The sequence below is a fragment of the Ailuropoda melanoleuca genome, chromosome 13 (assembly GCF_002007445.2).
Source record: "Ailuropoda melanoleuca isolate Jingjing chromosome 13, ASM200744v2, whole genome shotgun sequence".
In the NCBI taxonomy this organism is placed as follows: Eukaryota; Metazoa; Chordata; class Mammalia; order Carnivora; family Ursidae; genus Ailuropoda; species Ailuropoda melanoleuca.
The window spans coordinates 41,888,425-41,904,188 of record NC_048230.1 but is presented as its reverse complement, the minus strand read 5'-3'; the positions used below and the strand labels follow the sequence as shown (position 1 = coordinate 41,904,188).

Here is a 15,764-nt window from a genome sequence, read left to right as displayed (position 1 = left end):
TAACCCTCTGTGGTATTTCTTTTATAATTTAACAACAGAGTGCTTAGATTTTAACAGTGTTCCACTTTTGAAATTTTTACTTTTAATAGAGGAATTTGTCCCGTAAAATTAGAGTTAATTTTCCTTTCTGGATGAAATGTTGGTATCGGTATGCTATGAAACGGCATGACTCACCACCCTGGTTACTGTTCATTCCGTACGGATTAAAGCTACACCTACCATCCAAACAAATACTGTAAATATGTCAACTTTAATGTCAAATCAACTTAATGTCAATGGCAGTAAATGAAAAAAAATGCCAATTAAAAATAGTATAGTGGATACTCGACAGAATAGAGAATTGTATTATGAAAATATGTAAAATAAGGAAGCCAATATCAAGAGGTTAATAGCTATTCTCCCTGTTTTCCTTCTAGGGCACGTTTTCTTAACTTTTTTTTCTCTATACTTTAGGTCAAGCTGTTTAGTCAAAACTACGATAGCTGGGGGGCGCCTGGCTGGCTCAGGCGGTGAAGTGTGTAACTCCTGATGTCGGGGTTGTGGGTTCAAGCCCCATGCTGGGTGTAGAGATGACTTAAAAATTAAAAAAACACTGGGGCACCTGGCTGGCTCAGTTGGGGGAGCATGTGACTCTCCAATCTCTCAGGGTCATGAGTTCAAGCCCCACGTTGGTTGTGGAGCCTACTTAAAAAAAAAAAAACAACAAAAAACCAAAGAAAACTATAAAAAAATGTTGTGGCTCGGTCCCTGAGCAAGGTCAGCCCAAGGGGCCGCCTGACAGCTCCTGGTGCGGACGGAGCAGCACCTCCCGCTCGGGGCGAGGCGGTCGGCAAGGTGCAGCCCCTGCAGGTCTGCTGCGCTGCGGCCCGGGTGCAATCACGTAGCAGTTCTACAGAAAGACAAGTTCTGTAGGTTCCCCTTCTCCCAGATAACACACCGCGAGGGCACAGCAGCAGAGGGGCAAGGGTCCTTCAGGGTGTGCAGGAGGGGCCTGGCACGAGCTGCCCCAGACTGGCCACTGACAGCCCCCAGAAGTCACACGACCTCACGTGACGCTTCGAGGAGCCCGGGTTGGATGGCTGCCTGCCTCTTTACCCTGGAGCCGGAGACCCCACTTTCTCATCTGATCCTGACGCCAGTGCCCGTCACTTCTAGGTGCTCTCCTGCCTGTCTCTGCCTCAGCTCCTCTGGACAGGAGGACAGCTGCTTGGTTCTGCCCGCAGAATTCAGCTCCTTCTCCGGGCTGCCCTCGTCACGTCATGGCACACTTGTGCTAATGTGGAGGTCACCCGCAATGCTCCAGGGGCCACTCGGAGGCCAAGGGACCACTGGAGGACCCACGGGGCACTGGCGGGAAGCTCCGTGTGACACCGAGCAACCTCGAAGCTTTCTGAGGTTTTCCAGTACCCGGGTCAGCGCTGCCCCTTCAGACCTGTCCGCAATCCTCAAAATCCACTGGGATGGTCCTGCCGGGACACAGCCCTCCTGCCACACTCCGGGTGACGAGCACTGAGGGCGGAGTCTGACTTCTGGCTTGTGCCTCACCCTGTCCCCCGCCATCTCACACAGGCTCCGCTTCCCGTCCTCTGTACCAGTCCTCCGTCCCTGATGGCAGGGCTGCTCTAGGAAGCGGCTGCATCAAAACGCGAGGAATGCACAGCATTGAACAAGATGATCCGTACTTCTCCTGGTGTTCTACCAAACCACAGAACCATTCAGAAGAACTGCAGCTCTCCCTCAGTCCTGCTTTCAGTAGCAAACCCGAGTGAACATCCTGGGACTATCTGAGTGGCGTTACAGGGGACGAGTGTCTGCGGCAGCTCTGCTATTCCCTCCTACTATCTGGACGTCGGCACTGCCACCGTACCAGCACCAGCCTGTCCAGGGCTGCTCCATCTGCCCCTCTCGGCGTCACGCCTGAGAGCTGCATGCACGCTTCCAACGTCACAGCCAGCTCCTCCTGGATTGTAAAGTCTGACACAGGGGGCGCCCAAATCTAGACCCTGAGCTGTGCCACGAACACAGTGCTGGGGAAGGATCTCAGTCTTTGTACCAGGCTTTGAGGAAGGAAACAGACTGAGATAGGGGAAGAAGGGGTTGATTCACCGGCAGTTTAAACGGATTTTAAGTGGGAACTTTTTCACTGACCCCGGTTAATACCGGGGTCAGTGTAACACAGTGCTCAGAAACGACGTGTTCATAAAGCCAGGAAATCAGTCTCCATTTTCGCCATCGGCACTACCTCCAGGTAGTGAGAAGTGCCCCCAGACGTGTCTCACAGCATCCCTGCCCCACGGCCTGAGCGCCAGCCCAGCGCCCCCAAACGCACGCAGGGAGGCCCTCCGAGCCAAGCGCCCGCGCTCCTCACCTCCACTCTTGAGGAGGTAGCGGTTGACGTCCTGTATGGTGGTGTTGATGGTAGGCCCGGTGGGGACACTTCCGGGAGTGACGTCGGGGTCGTTCTCGGGGTCTATATTCTGAAGTCCTTTCCATGGAACTCCAGGATGGAATTCTGGAAAATGCCAAACAAAATGGAAATCAAAACACAGTTCTATATCTTCACATTCCTTCATGATAATTTATGGAAATTCTTCTAATCTGGTAGTTAAAATAGGAGACACATCCTAGACTTTTCGGTAAATCATCGAAGCTCTGGAACAAGCTAGAAACAGGGATGATAGCTGCCACGTTAGGAGAGTGTTCAGACGGCGTGGCAACCCACCGTCCCTTCTCCTTCTACTCCTCTCACTGAACCAAGGGACTGCAGGAAAGCACTGGGTGCTGACCACTTCCCAAACTCGTGGGACAAATGGATTTCCAGTGGAAAAGCCAAAGCTATGGGACTCATGCTTCCAGGGCTCTTAGCTCAGATCCTGGCTTCTCTGGAGCAGAATCGCTCCCCTCAGGTTTGGGGCAGTTCTGATCTGCTGCTGCACGGAAGTGTCGCACACGCTTACCTGGGGGCCAGTTGATGCTGGAGCCATTGGAGATTTTATCACTGTCAGATTTGGCACGTGACCAGCTATGGGGAACAGCTACAGGAGGACTGGCTGGTGACTCACTGTTCTGGATTAAATCGTACCGGCCATAGGAGTCGTCGATGGAGGACTTAGCTGGAGGCCCAATGCTTAGACCTCCAGGGATAGCACCTGTGGGGACAGCGGGAGACAAAGAGCTGAGTGAACGGGGGAGCCCCTGAGCCCTCACTGCTAGGCACCAGGCCCTGCCCCTCAGAGGTCTATGGAGCATCAGACTTGGTTTGTCCCACTCTAAGGATAAGTGATATTTCGGTTAGCCCAAACTTCACCTGTGACCAAAATTCTGTTTATTCTTTGAAGATTTTATTTTTAAGTGATCTCTACTCCTACATAGGGCTCCAACTCACAACCCTGACCAAGAGTCGCACGTTCCACCGACTGAGCCAGGAAGGCTCCCCGAGACCGAAATTCCTTAAGAACCATTTTAGTTTGTCAAGTTGGAAATCCTGATAAGACACAAACCCATATGATTGAAAGTGGGCCTATGCCTTTCTGGGGCCAGCTTATGAGTCTCTGTGGTTAGCGATGGACTCTGTGGTTATGTGCGTCCTGCCCTCCCTCTGGAAGCACACAGGGGGCATGTGAATGCAGGGCCCTTACCTTCTTCTGGACTGGACCGCCCTGAGCTCTCCTGCAAAGGAAAGTGCCCAGGCAGCCTGTGATGATTCTCTTGTAGAATTAACCGTTGGGAAGAAATTTGTTTTTCCTTTTAGAATATTTACATCAAGAGAGAATCACACAGCTATTACATTCTCTCTGCTATTTGTGCTATCAGGAAACTGGGAGCTGCAGCTGATGCTTACTGGTGAGGCCGCCGCCTCTGGTCATTAGCACTTTCGCGTCCTCCTTTTTTCTAAGCATTTGATTTTCTATTGTGTTTTATCATTTTACTGAAAAAAACTTCTTCTCAGTAGACAAATTTTTTGTTGAAGAATATAGATATAAATAAAAAATATGCAGGCTATGACCAATATGCTTTACTGCTCTAGGGTGTTTTCAACTCCTTCTGGGTTTGTAGCAAAGATCTGGAGGCTGAGGTTTCAGGAAGTTTGGCCATGGACTAGCCGGGATCTTACACGCTCTGTAATGGAATGGAAGATTCCATTCTAATGCAATTCTTACACAAGAGATGCAGTGGGAGTAATCAAACAAGCACGCTCTACAGCGGGACAGTCAGGGAGCGGAACAGGGTGCGGAACAGGAGCTACCGGACCACAGGCGCCCCGGCTTGGACTCACCATGCTTGCTGGGGTTCTGATCCAGGGGAGAAGCAGCACCGGGTAAGTTGTCCATCGGGTTGGGGTGTGTCCACTGAGGGAGGCGTGACTGGGACTGAGACGGGTCCTTCACCGACAAACCACCAGTCATGTCCATGCTGTTGACATTCATGTTTGGGTTCAGTCCAGCTAAAAATAAAAATGCTATTAGGATATGCCTGCTCTTCCTCTAAATTTTATTACACTCTAAAGCTCTCCTGGAGAATTAATCCAAGTCTTAACTCGTGGCCACATACTTAACTCTGACTCTTAATGCTGGTAGAAAGAAAAGCTTTTTGTCTTTTTAACAACCATATTTCCAGGAATATTATTCCCGAATTAGGGTGAAACGGTAACGGATAGTCTGGTTAAGTAAGACCAACGACTCTGTTCATTTCACTTGTTTCGGAGCTAAACACGGTCCTGGTGCTTCAAAGAACCCACAGAAAGACAGGGCAAGTCCAGACAATTAGGAAAATATTTTCCTATCTTATGATATCTTAGGGAAACTCAGCAGATCAAGACAACTCCTTCGGAGTTCTAGACAGTGTTCTGAAGTACCACCTACAGAACAGGCCGGTAGGGGTAATTCGATTCCATCTTTAGTGAACTTACTTTACAAAAGTCTGCTCTTCAGGACTTTATAAATTAAATATCAAACTCCTTTTAAGTACCTGACCTACTGGAGAGCCTGGCAGGGGTGTCATCTGTCCGCAGCTAGAATGGTGTGCCAAGCCTTGGTCTTCTTTCTTACAGCTAAAAGCACGTGCTGCCGTTTCTGGCAACACTGTGCCAGGTTACTAAAGAGGGGCAAGGAGGGTGCTAAAGAGTCCCTGGTGGGGACACCACTTCCGAGCAGGACCGAATGTTCGACTGGTAGAGAATAACGGGCAGGTGCACACCCCAGGATTCACAGCCCATACATCGTGGTATGTCGGTCAAAGTGAATCTCTACTCCTAAGCAAGGTATTGAACACGTTTGTTCCTGACTTTAAATCCATGTCTGCAAACTCAGATGCCTACATGGGCCAAGTGGCTGTGAAGTGGGCCCACTGGGGGTGGTGGTGAACCTGACAGTGCTTGTGCCGCCTGGAAGTGTCTGCTGCTGGTGCCAGCCCGTGACAGCCACAGGGAAGGCAGATGCCACGGAGCCATTTTAAGAGATGCCAGAAGTTACTTTGATTTAAAAATTTCCAATTTTTAAATGTTGGGAATTCACACACACACACACACACACACACACACACACACACACACACTCTGCAGATGAAAAAAACCCCTGTGCAGGTGAGATGCCCCCAGCGGCCGCCTGTGTGCAGTCGGCACGGACGGCAATCTTCGCTTCCATCTGCAAAGATCTAGTCGGGTGAGGCTCCAGCCTGGCCTTCAAAGTGCTGGGCCTGAACCCATCTCTCTAACTTGCCTGCTCAATTGTGGACCCCCGCCACCAGTCCGCACGACCACCTGGGGCACGTCCTGTCCTCTGTGCCAGGCTCTCGTCACTGAGGTCCTGCTCATCTGAGACCCAAGCTTAGCCCCTGCTCTGGGTGTTTCCTTCACCACTCGAGGTGAACACGAGCTCTCCCTTCTCTGCGGCACGGCCTGTGAAGGGTATTTTTCATTATTCTATGCCTGATCTTCCCAGGTGGACGACGGACTCCAGAGTCGAGACAGCAGAGCAAGGAGATGCTGCGTGTGGAGGAAGATGGATGCTCCAAGCTATGACCACTGAAGAAAAATGCCAAGAACCAAACAGATAGGCAATTTTATAGGCTATGTTTCTTATATCGGATTAGCTATTTCTTTTTTTTTTCTTTTTAAAGACTTTTATTTGTTTATTTGACAGAGCAAGAGCGAGAGAGAGCACGCACACAGGCAGGGGGATGGCAGGCAGGGGAGAAGCAGGCTCCCTGCTGAGCAGGGAGCCCGATGCAAGGGCTCGATCCCAGAACCCCAGGATCACGACCACACGCGGAAGGAAGACACCTAACTGACTGAGCCACCCAGACGCCCTGATTAGCTATTTCTTTTCTTTCTTTCTTTTTTTTTTTTAAAAGATTTTATTTATTTATTTGACAGAGAGAGAGACAGCCAGCGAGAGAGGGAACACAAGCAGGGGGAGTGGGAGAGGAAGAAGCAGGCTCCCAGCGGAGGAGCCTGATGTGGCGCTCGATCCCACAACGCCGGGATCACGCCCTGAGCCAAAGGCAGATGCCTAACAACTGTGCCACCCAGGTGCCCCATATTTCTTCTTTTTTTTTTTAAAGCTTTTATTTTTAAGTAATCTCTACACTCAATGTGGGGCTTGAACTCACAACCCCCAGATCAAGAGTCACATGCTCCTCTGACTGAGCCAGCCAGGCGTCCTGCTATTTATTTCCAGTAAGTTTGTTAAGTTTAATGTGAATATTATAAAATATTTGGTAATTATTTTAGATGAATTACTTACTAATTCTTTCATTTGTATTAAGAAAAAGTCTTTAAGAATAAAGGTTAGTGTACTTTACTCTCCAAAAATAGACTGAGAGGCCAGTGGACACTAGGAAGCTGAGGCGGAAGCATCTCGGGTAACAGACAATGGAATCTGTTTCCGAAAGGACTCCTAGACAAGGCCTGCTTCTGTCTGGCTCACGCCTCACAAAGGGCTTGCTGTGTGCTGGGCACTGTCCTGAGAGCATCACGTATTATCTCACTTCATCTTTAAAAAACCCCACGAGGTAAGTATCCCCACTTTAAATGGGGAATTGAGGCAGAGACAGTCAGGTAAGTCACACAAGCAAGTGCTGAGCCAGCCCTGGTGGAGCCGGGACTCGGCGTGGCGGACCACCTCTCCAGCCAGGCCTGGGCCACCAGACTGTCCTCTTCTGTGCACATAAAGGGTTGTAAGCATGGGGCAACGTGAAAGGGACGGATGATCACAGTGAGCATTCATCAAGTTTGTATTAAGGACACAACACGCTGATTGCACGTCAAGAAGAACGTGCTCGTACGAATAGGATTTATGGCTCTTTCCAGGGCAGTATTATGGAAAGGGACATCATCAGCCAGTAGCAAACTCACTATCACGGCACTGACCTTTGCTCCTCTGGGTATGTATTTCCTGGGTTACTGGTTCCCTCTGTCCTGTAGCTTCACACTAACAGCCTCCTGGCAGACAAGACTGAGAGCTGTCACCAGGTTCTGGGTTCTTATATCACACTGTTTCATGTATAACCCACTTATGGACATATACCTCCCTGGACAGTTCCTCGATCCTGCCTGCAGTTATGTAGCCTGTGCCCCCGGCTGGCTTGTAGGGCCTGGTGGCCGGCACCGCGTCTTCTGCCGACTGCAGATTTCATGGGCTGAGCGTGCTTCCTACAGGCTAGGGGCCAACACGTGCAAGCCGGTTTGGTGGCTTATACAAACCACCTTCTCCGCTACTGGACCTGTATGGACAACCACTGCTTTCCAAGAAGTACCTAATTTGTAAAAATCTAAACACCTTTACTAGTAAAACCATTATAAACTCGTCCCTGCAGTTAGGTGGGGCGATGGTGGCTGCCCAAGAGGAAACCAGGAACAGAACGGATTTAGCAACAGAAATGAGGGAATTCTGGGGCTTTCCCTGGTGCTACTTAAGATTTTATACTAGAAGGTAATTATGGCTGTAGCAGAATTTCGCTCTGCAGAGGATGGCCAGTGCTGCTGCCTTACCAGTCAGCCCCAGGAGAGAGGCCGGCCCGCTGTGCAGAGCAGCGGGCCACGGCGCCCTCCCGCTGGGGCGGTGGCTCGCGCTGCAGGAACTCACCGAGAGGGTAAGGAGCAAAGGTGCTGGGTGAAGACTGCGGCTCTTTGGTCTGCAGGTCAGGCAGGCCGGGGGCCTGGGGGTGGGGGGGGAAGCTGTCCATGGCCGATTTGCCTGCAGAGGGGTGCAGAGACAGGTGCGGCGGGGGCGGCGGCGGCTTCACGAGCAGGGCCTGGGCCAGCTGGCGCTGGTGCTGCTGGATCTGCTGCTGCAGGTTAGTGATTGTGCGCGCAACCTGGTGGCAGAGATGCGAGTCGGAAAGGGTTCGAAAGTGGCGCCCATCACTTGTCTGCAGACCCAGGGCATTCGCTCTCCGCTGGCTGGACCCACTGCTCCCAAACTAAGGTGACCCTGAGACTGCTAAAAGTGGGGGGGGGGCTTAGTGAAAGAAAAGTCAATGTCAACGTAACAGTTTGCCATTTAGCATCTTCGGATCAGGGAAGACGAGAGCTGGCAAGTCCAGCTACACCCCGCGGGCGATACCTACTTGCTGCTCCTGTTGTCTCATGGGTCCGGAAACATTACGCTGAGCCTGTAGCATCTGCTGCTGGATTTGTAAACGTTGGTATGCCTGTTGACGGAAAACAGTTAAAATACTGTAAGAAGCATCAACAAATGGTTCGACCTTTGTACGAGAGAGAGAGAGAACAGCCGAGATTCTTGGTGCCCTTACCATAATGTGGTTTAAGCATACTGTGGGGCAGAAGCATTTTTAAAAGGAGAAACGTCTTTCCCAAACCCTCTAGTGCATAGGTTTTTAAAAAGTAATTCAGTCAGTACCCCTGCTTCGTGGTAATAAAATTTGTCAGCAAGTACTTTTCAGTTAACGAAGAAATCAAAATTCTTCTGCTCAAATCTTACAAACTAAGAGTAAAAAAAAAAAAAAATGATGGGAAAATGAAAAACTATTGATTCTTACAGTGATCTAGATGAAAGTTGTCCAGAAGGACAGACCCTGGCAGAATGGCAGTGACTGGCCACCCCAGACAATCACAGAACAATACATACTCGAGGCTCATGACAGCCAGGGGCCACATGATGATGTCCTCCACGGGCAGCCTGAAATCCGGCCTGCGGCACTCCTGTCACAGGCTCCACCTGCCAAGCTGGCTGAAGTGGCTGTGAGCCCCTTCCACACAGCCATGTGCAAGTTCCATCATCTGATCGCTTCAAAATGCTGGCTGTCTATCATACATTTTTTTCTTCTAACATGGATTTTTGAGGACATGTTTAGCAAGAGGATTTACTAAAACAGGATCCAAATAAAGGTAGAGAGTATACTCTCAGAAATGCCTCATTAATCTGTAAGTTATAGAGGAATAAAATACTCCACTTAAGTGATTTCTTTAAGGCTCTAAAACGTAACCTCAGGATGCACCAACACTTTATTTTACCAATTACTTTGGGGGGAAAAAAGTAAAAATAGTATGCACTGTTTGTAGAACAGAACACATGAAACATAATTCATGATTTTCTTGCTTTTTCCGCCACCTTTCTGTGCGCCCAACACGGTGCCCGTGAACGTCCTGGCGGGTGCTCTCAACAGCACTAACAATGTTGAAAAAGGAGGCGAAGGCCAGGCTCTTACTAGGCCATGCTCCAATGTTACTGTTGGGTTCTAGTAGTAAGTAGGGCCTGGGGCTCTACTTACTGGAAAACTGGCCCCTCGGACTGGTTAGACACGAGTCTCATGGCCAGGAAGGGTTAACTGACAGGGCCCAGGGCTCTCCGGTAAGAAAACCTTGGGCATCAGTGCTTCTATCAGCTGGGAAAATTGCTGTCAACTTTACAGGCAGGTTAAACATATGTGGAGAGATCAGCCCCACATCTGATGTACATCTAAGATCTAGAAAAATGGCGGAATAATCGGCTCCCGTTCTGCCAGTTTGGTTTCATTGTACTGACAAGCTCAGCTGACATCATGGACCACGAAGAAGCAAGATGAAAATGCACAGGAGGGAAAATCCTGAGATGCTTTTTCTAGAGATGTAATATATACGTGTAAATAAAATGCCTCAATGGAAAAAAAGAGATTTTGTTGATGTCTTTCACACTACAGGGTTCAATAAAAATTACCGTGTAAATAAGAGATTCTAGAACATTGGTATGATAACTAGCTATGTCTCATGCCAGAATACAGCCATGTCTTCAGTGTTATCAAGGAGCAGAAAGCTACTTCCTAATACTGCATCTACACACTATGCTTTTAACTGTGTGCCTTCTATGCTTGTTTCATCTCCATCTCTGAGGTCAAGGGTCTCTGTTGCTGCTGGTGGTAAGAGCAATAGTCCTGTGCACTTGAACCACCCACCCACCGTGCTTTCAGGTCCTGGGAAGCCTTACTAGCACGCTGTAAGGTTCCCCCCTCCCCCGACCCGGCTCCCATTTTATGGACAAAGAAACAGCCTCTGGGAGCCTAACATGGTCATGACCCCACTTCCTGAGCTCTGTGTTCTCCCTGACACCATGATTTGTCTTGGGGCACTTCCTTCCTCCCATTCCATGCTGCTACTTACTGGAAAACTGGACCTTTAGACTGGCTAGACATGAGTCTAACAGCCGGTAAAGGGTTAGGACTGACAGGGCGTGGGGCTCTATCAGAGGCCTTTTTTCCTTCCTTAAGGATTCCTGGTCATTTTTGAGACAAAGTTGTTGGACAAGACTTCGAAATAAAGCAGGTGTCAACATATTAAAGAAAGGCCCTCTAGTGTACATAAACCCAGTATGCATCTAGAGACACAGCGACACGGCATGTGATGGTAAGAGCAGTAAGACAGTTGAAAATTTTTTTAAAATTAAAAATTTAAGCCATGTTAAACTGTAAAACTTCCAAGAATTATTAGGCTACATCAGCCTTTCTCAACAGGAATTGTGAGAGAGAAATTAAAACCTAATTTCTAAGGCATCTACTGTATGTAATGAAGTTAACTTCTCTTTCATGCTTCCAGAACAGTCTTTGTGTGTCCTACCCTTGAAGAATTTAGAGAATCATCACGAGTTTCTGTGTTCTGTGGTTCTGACGGGAAACTCTGGATGAGAAAGGCTAGCTGAGACCTTGAACTGAAGGACATGCCTCCTGGTAAGGTCTGGGACACTCTGTGAAGGGGGCCAGAGAATTCACAAAGCTGCAGAAAAACACCTCTAAGTGAAAAACTCCCTAATTTTTTTAATAGTCTGAAAACATTTATGAAAGCCTCGATGACATTCCCTGACACGAAGAAAGCACGGCATTAACTAACTGCTTTGATTAGTCAGGCTGCTGGCGTAGCTACGTGGATGTCACTGCTCACTCTTCCTTACTTCTAGAAGCTGAATGATCTGTCCGCTTACCAGCTGCAGCTGATAGAGCTGGTTCAACATCGTCATATGCTGAGGATTGATTGGCGAGGTCAATAGTGCAGGGTTGAGACCAATGTTTTTTGCTGCAAACTGCAAAAGCTGTGCTTGAACCTGTTGAACACAACACAGAGGCGTCAGGCACTGTGTCCCTGTCGAAATGGCCACCTGTCCAGGCAGTCTTTCAAGATGCTGAACTGATGACTTAATGACAGTTACACTTATCTCAAGAATCAACTTCAAAAGCCATTAAAAAACTCATGGGCTTTTTGCCATTAGTAGTTAACATGCTTCTGTGGAAAGTAAGGAAGGAAGGAGAAGAGCCCCTGCCTCCAAGTATTTCAGTCACGGATTCAGATGCTAGGGCTCTGGGTGACTCCTATCGAAAACCGATCTCACGTCTGTCACAGTGAAAATAAACGGCCTAATTTAAGGACAGGAGATAGTGAATGTGGGGTCTCAGGGAAGAAGTCGCTCCCATCAGCAGGCACCACGCCACCCCACAGGAGGGTCTCTGCCCAGGACAGGCTTGGGAAGTGGTCTGTGCCCCGCTGCCGGCCCTGACCTGGACCGTCAATCCACCTTCCTGTTCAGGGGGATCTCTTCAATTAGACTTGCCTGCACTGAAACAATCTGGGGTCCGGCACTGGAGATTTCAATATTTCCACCATGGGCTATGTATGTTTACCACAACATTTATGCAAGATGATTTTGGGCGGAATGTGGATGGGGCATCTTTTACTTTAATAGTTGTCTAATGTGTATCAAAAAATGCGATTTTTTTCTACTTATGATAGTTATGTAAAGTTTTCTTTAAGAATAGATTTATTTAAACAGGTAAGTCCTTTAGAGAAAACATGCTGTGGAATAGTACAGGAACTGGGGGGGGGCACAAGGGTGACACGCGCTTTGCTGAGTGTGGGAAGCCTGCTGCCCGTCACCCAGGCCCGGGCAGTGGGACACGAGTGGATGTGTTCTGCGGGGCCCCCGGTGATTGGGAAGTGCTGTGGCAGAGGCCACCCAGAGAAGCAAACGCTGGTCTTATCTAAGCCTCTCTACTCTGGGATGTCTGGTATAGCAGCTCACCCTGTATCCTGAAGAATGAATTTAACCATTATTTCACCTACATTTCAGCCATCTTGACTCAGTGCACAAATCTGGGTTCAACCAATTATGGAGGGTTAACTACCTCCAGCTAATTCTATAACTTATCATTAGAATCTATTACTGAATATTTTTATAAGGGATGAGGACTGAAACACTGTAAGGAAAAACTCAGTGCAAAGTATGAAATTATGGAATGTTCTAAAACTAAACAATATTAACATGAAAAAAGTCCATATGCTTTAGAGATACGCAAAACAAGGTATCTTTTCCTTTTCTGACACTTTTTTTTTTTTTTAAAGACTCTCTGAACAAAAATGGTTTAATACTAAGTAAGGAACGTAAACGGAAGAGCTGGTAATTTACTAATAAACAGTAAGACCTGTGATCACATGCAGGTGGCCGCTAACGCTTTCTTCAGGCCCGACTGCCCCTACGCGCTCCCTTACGGGCCAAGCCGTGTTTCGGCTTGTCGTTTTCCTCCCCCAGCTAGGACAATTCATCAGGTTTATTTGAATACTTCTGTTAAGACCTGGACAAAAATCGCCTCACGGTGGCGTGTGAGGTGCATCTTTTCACCCAGCAGCATTGCTCCTGACCATGGACGCCTAGCCGGGCTGCGGCTGTGGGAGGTGCTCCCAGGGGCAGTTCTGAAAATGCCTCCTGCAGCGGGAGGACCAGCAGACGGGCTGAAACGACTGTACAGGTAACACTGGAAGGCTCGCTCACTTTAAAACAGCGATGTCATGTGGCACAGACACCACCAGAACGCCTGTCTGTGTCGCCTGACTTAAGAGCGCAGGCCGCGGGCTCACCTGAGGGGATAGAAACGGAGGCACTTGAGCACGGAGGCTGGGCTGGGAGGAGCTCAGAGGCTGCACGGGGGGCTGCGGCGGCTGTTGCATGGTCCTGGCTTGTGCTGCTCCGCTGCCGAACATGCCCAGATTGCCACTCGGCATCTGCAGGGAGACGGGAGGGACCGGGTCGTTACGGAGCCGGGCACTACGGGGGCGGAGGAGGCTCCACTTCCCGGAACGTGAGAGCAAGACTGTACCTACTTCCTACCACTGTCGACTCCTACCAAAGTGAACTCACAGTGAACGCTGCTGTGCAGACTGGCTACGGACGACGGGCAGTCAGCCCACGAAGGCTGCCTGTGTTTCTCAATCACAGAAGCCACAGGACAGTGCCAGTCTGAACGGGTCCCCAAACAAGGCTATCACACCCAAAGAAACGATCCCGATATAGTGCTCCCAACAACAGCAACGCACTGCTATCGGGTTACTAAGCTTTTCTCACTGGAGGTCTGTGGGGAGGTACGGAGTGCTAAGGGGTGGGAATTACTAACCCGGACACAGCAACATTTTCAAATAGGAAACAAGTATAATTTCAACCAAAGCTGAAGCTGAATAAACGGGTATACCCAGGAAGTTCCCTTTGTGTTAAATATAATCAATGCATTTTAGGTGTACTTTCTGCTCTGCTAGAGTAAGTGACCTGATGGGCACTGAACAGACCTGCCAGATGGGCTTGCTCCCAGCACCCCGCCTGCCAGCTTGTTCACGGTCCGATGGCAGAACCCCCAAAAAGCAGGTGTTGCATTGAACCACCACCAGTGTTAGCAACGTAAGACCGCGGGCTGGTGCAGACGGGGATGCTGCTGGGCCACCCCAAACATCACAACGATGTTTTGGAGGTGGGTGCGTGTCAGTCTCACGTGCGAGGAAGTCCACGAAAAGGACGTCCTACAGATGGGAAAGGCATGGCTGGATTGCAGGTCACGTCTTCTAGGGGGACTGGGAGACACAAGGGCCACAGAGCAGCGGCCAATACAAACTTGCAGTCCTCCCTTCCGTGATGCCTGACAGGGACTCTCACCGCCCTTGAGTGTCAGAGAAGGGAAAACGGCTCTCTGGAAACCACCGAGATGTCACCTCTATTTCAGGGAGCAGGGGAAGCATGGGATGTTTTCTCAAAGACCAATGTATGTCAGGTTTGGACTGCCAGGAGAAAGGAGGCATCACCTGGATCCATCAAGGATCTGGCAACTGGAGACCACTCTGCAGCACACCATTTAAACCAGCAGTGCTGAGTGTTGAGGGCACTGAACTCACGTATGTGTTTGTTATGTGTAGAAATAAAATTTGTAAGCGTTTTCTATAACATGGTTCAATTTCAAGAACTAGATTCAACTCTCCACACCTGTACATCACTTGAAGGGAAATCCTTCTAATATTTCAGCTACCTTTACACACTCGAGTATTTGAAAGTACAGTACAGGTATTAGTTAAAAATCCAAGTGTATGTCCTGAACACATTTGTTACAGGCAGGCGAAACCGAGGCCGCACTGGCTCTCTCCCCACAGCCTTACCTGTCTAGAAGAATTCAAGTTTTGCATGCCCAGCCCTGAGGCAATCCCACCCAGGGCCTGATTAGGGAGTGCACTGTTTGAAAGGGGGAGCTTCAGGCTTGGTGAAGGCAAAAACGGTGAAGTCGTGGGCTCTTCCACTAGGCCGCCGTCCTGATTGGAGAAAGAAAGGGTGAGCTGTGTGCAGTGTCCATCCGCAGACAAAGCACAAAGCAGTTTCCCAAGGACATATAAAGGGTATGGATGGATAAAGAAAAGATCAAAAAAGTGTGGATAACAAGAGAATGGAGAACATGGGCCAAAGGAAGAGGGGAAAAGAAAAAGAGAAACAGGATTAAGATGCTGCTCTCATTGTAACAATTACTTTACAAACACACACACACACACATTAACTTACAACCGACCCCGCCCAGGGGCAGGGCTCAGGAGAGGCATGGAAACATTAGCAAAAGTCTTATTTGGAAAACACCGGACAACCATTTTCAAATAAACAGGCTCCTTCCCTTCAGTGCCAAGGCTCTAGGTGTACATGGGGTTGCATTCTGGGGACATTCAGCTGTTTTTGACCTACCAGCAGCAGTTTCATATGGTTTAATCCAGTAACAGGGTAAGTTATAAAGCAGAGGGATCCTACCAACTCTGACATTATTAAGGTCACATTACGTGTCAGACCCTTTGCAAATTTGATCCCTCTAACTTTACAACTAGCCTGCAGTGTTATTCTACACGTTTTTCTTTTCTTCTCTTTTCTTGTCTTTTTTTTTTTTTTTTTGGTATTACTCTACATTTTAAAGATAAGGAAGTAAGTCAGGGTCCCACTCTCAGCACATAAAAATACAAGATACCAAATTAAATTAGAATTTCACATAAACAA

General features: G+C 48.8%; 1 protein-coding gene across 3 annotated transcripts in view; it reads right to left on the bottom strand.

The window, feature by feature from the left end:
* TNRC6C (trinucleotide repeat containing adaptor 6C) overlaps positions 1–15,764 on the bottom strand; it is a 100,948-nt gene that overhangs the window by 11,703 nt on the left and 73,481 nt on the right. For all 3 annotated transcript variants that reach the window (XM_002918374.4, XM_019798753.2, XM_034640975.1), the window contains 8 exons: positions 14,894–15,043; positions 13,337–13,480; positions 11,412–11,531; positions 8,569–8,652; positions 8,085–8,316; positions 4,277–4,444; positions 2,958–3,149; positions 2,369–2,512 (listed from right to left, as the gene is read on the bottom strand). In XM_002918374.4, the coding sequence (XP_002918420.2) occupies positions 2,369–2,512; positions 2,958–3,149; positions 4,277–4,444; positions 8,085–8,316; positions 8,569–8,652; positions 11,412–11,531; positions 13,337–13,480; positions 14,894–15,043 (1,234 nt within the window). The remainder of the gene's footprint in view (positions 1–2,368; positions 2,513–2,957; positions 3,150–4,276; positions 4,445–8,084; positions 8,317–8,568; positions 8,653–11,411; positions 11,532–13,336; positions 13,481–14,893; positions 15,044–15,764) is intronic.